The sequence below is a fragment of the Conger conger genome, chromosome 1 (assembly GCF_963514075.1).
Source record: "Conger conger chromosome 1, fConCon1.1, whole genome shotgun sequence".
Classification (NCBI taxonomy): domain Eukaryota; kingdom Metazoa; phylum Chordata; class Actinopteri; order Anguilliformes; family Congridae; genus Conger; species Conger conger.
The window spans coordinates 92,596,051-92,601,050 of NC_083760.1; the positions used below are offsets into that span (position 1 = coordinate 92,596,051).

Genomic DNA, 5,000 nt, shown 5'->3' on the forward strand with positions numbered 1-5,000 from the left:
GTGTTAGCTCAGACAACATCCAGCTGTGTAAATGTTTAATGCAGTGTATAAAAGCTGTGTCTTTGGAAAAGGGTTAAGCAAATAAACTGTGCGATGTAATTTAATCCCGGTCGAGCCCCTGGATCTCTTTAAGGTCTGGAACACGAGCGAGGCTCCTCCCAAAAGTGCCTCTGCCTCTGCGACAGGAGCTGGAATGTGTGCCGTGAATTAAAAAAATTTTTTGGGGGGAGACAGTGAACTTTGCACTGTCCCGGCAGCCCTCCCAAGTGCTATCCCATAATGCACTGCCCACTTCTGGGTTCCATGACATGGGGATGTTTCTCAATGGAAGTCCGCGCTTCTCGAGTTCTCGAGGAGTACGTTATTTTCCAGTTTCAAGATTAGACAGGTGCAGGTATTGAGAGGCCCACAGGTGCTGTCCTTTTTGACCCGGTCCACCTGGAGGCCTGTTCACTCTGTGCGGCGACGCACAGATTATTTTAGGCTCATCAGATAAGATACTCCGCTCCGGTCTTCTGCTTGGTAAATACAGGAGGCTCTGGTTGTTAGTTCCCGGTGCTCGATCGCAGCACAGACCGTTGGTGGTCATGTTCTGTGAGGCCGGGATCATCCAATCACGGTCCTCGAGGGGCAGAGAGCTCCTGGGTTTCCACCCTCTCGTTACCTGGGAGTCGGGTGTGATGTCCGTCTGGCCAAACTGCGGCACTAATTGTTCGGTTAGTTTGTCCGGGCGGAAAGAAAACCAGGGCCGGATTTGGATTCAGGGGCCAGATTTTATGCTCACTTTTCTCACAAAAGTTCTGAAGATGTTTTCCAGTGCAGGCGGGGTTTCAGATTCAGTTGCCGGGGAAACAGAACTTTGGTTGTTAGGAATTCAGGGTGAAGGACCAGGTGTGTCTGCGGAATCTGTCAGTAACGGTGTGTTCAGACGTGCATTCAAACTGTTTGTTCAATACAAATGGACGTAACTTTGGTACAGCAATGCTAGCTAGCTGATTAGCTGCTTAGCTGCTTACCTGCGATATTCTATAAAGGTAAGAACAGATATTACATTGATGAATTATAACAGGCAGATTTCCTAGCTAACGTTTGTGAAGTTTTTGAATATGTTGGTGAACGGTAGCTAATGTTAGCTAACATTTGTGGCAAACATAAAAATGTTTAAATATATTGGTGAATGTTAACTAGCTTTCGCCAACGTTCACATCGAATTGAAAAAAGTTTGAACATGTTGGCGGAAGTTAGCTAACGTTCACATCGAATAGAAAAACGTTTGTATATGTTGGTGAACGTTGGCTAACTAATTTCAGCTTACGTTCGTGGCAAACGGGAAAAAAGTTTGAATGTGGTGGTGAACGTTGGCTAACGCGTCTCCTTGCGTTTCCATGGTGACGCTCTCCCCACACAGGTGCGTCAGGAGCAGGAGGAGGAGGTGCGTCAGCTCCATCAGCTCCGCGACTCCCTCCGGACACTCCTGCAGGTGGAGGGCAAGGAGGTGGGCTTTCCCAGCATGCAGTGGGGCTGAAGCACCCTTACACTGCCTTACATGATGCCCAAATCTATGCATGTTTATACATACTTGGCAGGCACACTCACCCAAATGTCAAAACACTCGCACGCTGTCCGACATACTGCAAATATTTTGATGTACACCGTAACATCATCTGTGGAAAAACCGGTAGTGCCAGTGGTAAGTGCTGAAATGAACGCTAAAATATAGCGTCAATTGAACTATTTACTCTGATCGTGTCGGGTGCAGTGTCACCTGATTTCCACACTATTATTATATAGCATCCTGCCCTAAGTAGCCTAACCTGCATCTGCCTGTCATTGGATTACGCTGCTTGGGTGGGAATTAACAGGGCGTTGCTGTTAAATATCATGCGTGCTCAGTCAACCTATGTATAAATAAATTATTATAATAATAATACTCATAATCAAAATACAAGTACGGAAAATGAGAAGCTTTCATCAATTGAGAGGACAATGAATTGACATTACGTTACATGTCATTACATTGCATGGATATGGCACACCCTAGGCCACTGGAACCACTGGAAAACACGGGTCAGATGAGGTCTAATTCACACACTGTGTGACTTACATCCCCAGCCATGAGCACCAGGTGGAGTTGACTCAGTGCACGTAGGCTGAATGACTGTACCGGTCCATAAACTGGGACGTGCAGCCGTGCCGTTTTGGGCTTCAGGCTGAGACCCCGCAACCCCCCCGGATTGCGCTGGAATGCGTTTTTGTACGTATGTTTATATTATTCTGTTGGTCGTGATGGCAGGAGCAGCTGTCCCGAAAGCCCTCTGGAAACGGATACAGCATCCACCAGCCGCAGGGAAACAAGAAGTACGGCACGGAAAGATCCGGATTCCTGCTGAAGAGGAGCGTCGGGTGGGTATCGGGGAGGGGGGGCGCAGCCCTCCTGCACTCGGGGGGGGGGGGGGGTCTGTCCTAACCCCCAAACTGTTACAAATGCACCCCCAGCATTAACAACACTTCACTGCAAAAACCAACGAATAAGTCAATCTTAACAAGTGTTTACTGTGGGGCTTATATTCAGAAGTTGAAGATCTTATTCATGTCACTTTTTTGCTGAACCAAGCAGACATTTCGCCAATGAGGTGAGGCCATTGGACTAATTTCAGGATTTGGCAATTCAACGGGGTGAGAATAGTTCGCTTGTCAAGCAAAAAAACGACCTCAAACAAGCTCATATTTTCTACTTGAGAGAAAGAACTAAGTTCCCAGTTCCCTACCCATCATGCAACACTGCAGCCCTTCCCTGGAGGAGGGGGAATTTTCTCTGACCTGAAGCACGTTTCTTTTTTTTCTTTTTTTCTTTCTTTTCTTTTGTGAGGGCGGGGGGGAAGGAAGCATGAAAAGCTGCAGCTGGGTGTGGAGTTTGGGGGGGGGGGGGTGTTGGGTTTGGGTTTGGGTGTGGAGTTTGGGGGGGTGTTGGGTTTGGGTGTGGAGTTTGGGGGGGGGAGGTGTTGGGGTTTTGGGTTTGGGTGTGGAGTTTGGGTGAGGGTTGGGATCCAGGCCTGACTCAGACCCATCCCAAACACTTCTGCTGGAGAAGGTCCTATAAGGTACTAAAGGGAGAGCGGTCAATGGAAAAGACATGCGTGGATTACTGCATAGATCACTCCCAAATAATAATAATAATAATAATAATAATAATAATAATAATAATAATAATAACAACAACAACTTTATTTATATTGTGTTTTTCCATGAACATGCCACCCAATGCAGCACTTTCCCAAAAAAAGAAAAGAGAAAGATGATAACGCAAGATAGAATTAGACCAACAGCCGTGAAGATAAGAGCATGTCATAAAATAAACACAACTCACCCAAAGGCCAGTTTAAAGGACCCCTTTAATGGCACTGCGATGGTTCCACCTGCAAAGCCACGTGTATCTGTGTCGCGCTTTCTCCAGAAAGCTGCCACACGGACAATTTACAGAGTGGCAGAAGGGCGAACATCAGGTCTGAACCCCAAAATAGCAAGCGCGTGAGGTAACCAACTCCCCAGTGGGGAGAAAAACTCTCAAACCATGGCAAGAATAAAAACTCCCCAATGAGAAGAAGTCTCTGGTGGAACTCGGCTATGGAAGGGGAGCCCATCCTCTGCTGGGCAGCGAGGTGGAAAGCCACGGTCGTCTTCAGATATTGGGCTGTCCTGTAGACCTGTCGAACCTTCACAGGTTGGCCTATTGTTTGTGAAGCGGGTTGAATCTGTGGGGGCTTCTCTTTGCTGAATGTTCCTGGATTTTACTGCAGGATCAGGAAGGTGTGGCAGAAGAGGAAGTGTGGGGTGAAGTATGGCTGCCTGACCATCTCGCACAGCACGGTGAGTCTCACCTGTACCTCACCTGTACCCACACACGTGACCATCTCACACAGCATGGTGAGTCTCACCTGTACCTCACCTGTACCCACACACCTGACCATCTCACACACCACGGTGAGTCTCACCTGTACTTCACCTGTACCCACACACGTGACCATCTCACACAGCATGGTGAGTCTCACCTGTACCTCACCTGTACCCACACACCTGACCCTCTCACCTCTACCTCACCTGTACCCACACACCTGTCCCTCTCACCTGTACCCACTCAGCATGGTGAATCTCACCTGTACCCACAAACATTTTGTGCCAGAATGTTGGGCATGTATGTGAGTTAAAGAGGAGGGGATAGTGTTGGGCATGTATGTGAGTTAAAGAGGAGGGGATAGTGTTGGGCTTGTATGTGAGTTAAAGAGGAGGGGATAGTGTTGGGCATGTATGTGAGTTAAAGAGGGGCAGATTTATCCCGCTAACACTGCCGTGCCGCCTTGGTTTTTTCCAGATTAACCGACCCCCGGCCAAACTCAACCTGCTCACCTGCCAGGTGAGGCCCAATCCGGATGACCGGAAGACCTTCGACCTCGTGACACGTACGTACCCTCTCACCTTTAACCCCTGACCTGACCCTGTCCACAGAGAGCCACGGGATCCTTTCTACTGTCGCGTTAAAATGTGCAGCCAGTCCAGGCCCAAGAGGCCTGGGCCCTGTGTCATGAAGCGGGAAGACCGAGTTAGCGCAGTATTACATTACAGTACATTACATTACAGTACATTACAGTACATTACAGTGCATTACAGTGCATTACAGTGCATTACTGTACATTACAGTGCATTACAGTACATTACTGTACATTACTGGCATCTGGCAGACGCTCTTATCCAGAGCGACGTACAGTTGATTAGACTAAGCAGGAGACAATCCTCCCCTGGAGCAATGCAGGGTTAAGGGATCTTATTGTGGCTACACCGGGGATCGAACCGCCGACCTTGCGGGTCCCTGTCATGCACCTTAACCACTACACTACAGGCCGCCCGGTATCTGCACGACTAAAACCTGGAACCTTCATAAGTCTGGAACATGGTCGTGAAAAAGTTGTAAAAAAAAGAAAGCGCTCTTCTGGGTTTTACTCTGG

The 5,000-nt window shown here is 48.2% G+C and overlaps 1 protein-coding gene across 5 annotated transcripts in view; it reads left to right on the top strand.

The window, feature by feature from the left end:
- The window catches only part of asap3 (ArfGAP with SH3 domain, ankyrin repeat and PH domain 3), a 51,191-nt gene that overhangs the window by 22,773 nt on the left and 23,418 nt on the right, over positions 1–5,000 (top strand). For 4 of the 5 annotated variants that reach the window (XM_061251712.1, XM_061251673.1, XM_061251694.1 and 1 more), the window contains exons 9-12: positions 1,409–1,495; positions 2,294–2,403; positions 3,798–3,867; positions 4,370–4,457. In XM_061251712.1, coding sequence (XP_061107696.1) covers positions 1,409–1,495; positions 2,294–2,403; positions 3,798–3,867; positions 4,370–4,457 — 355 coding nt within the window. The remainder of the gene's footprint in view (positions 1–1,408; positions 1,496–2,293; positions 2,404–3,797; positions 3,868–4,369; positions 4,458–5,000) is intronic. The other variant, XM_061251684.1, reaches the window with a different exon arrangement.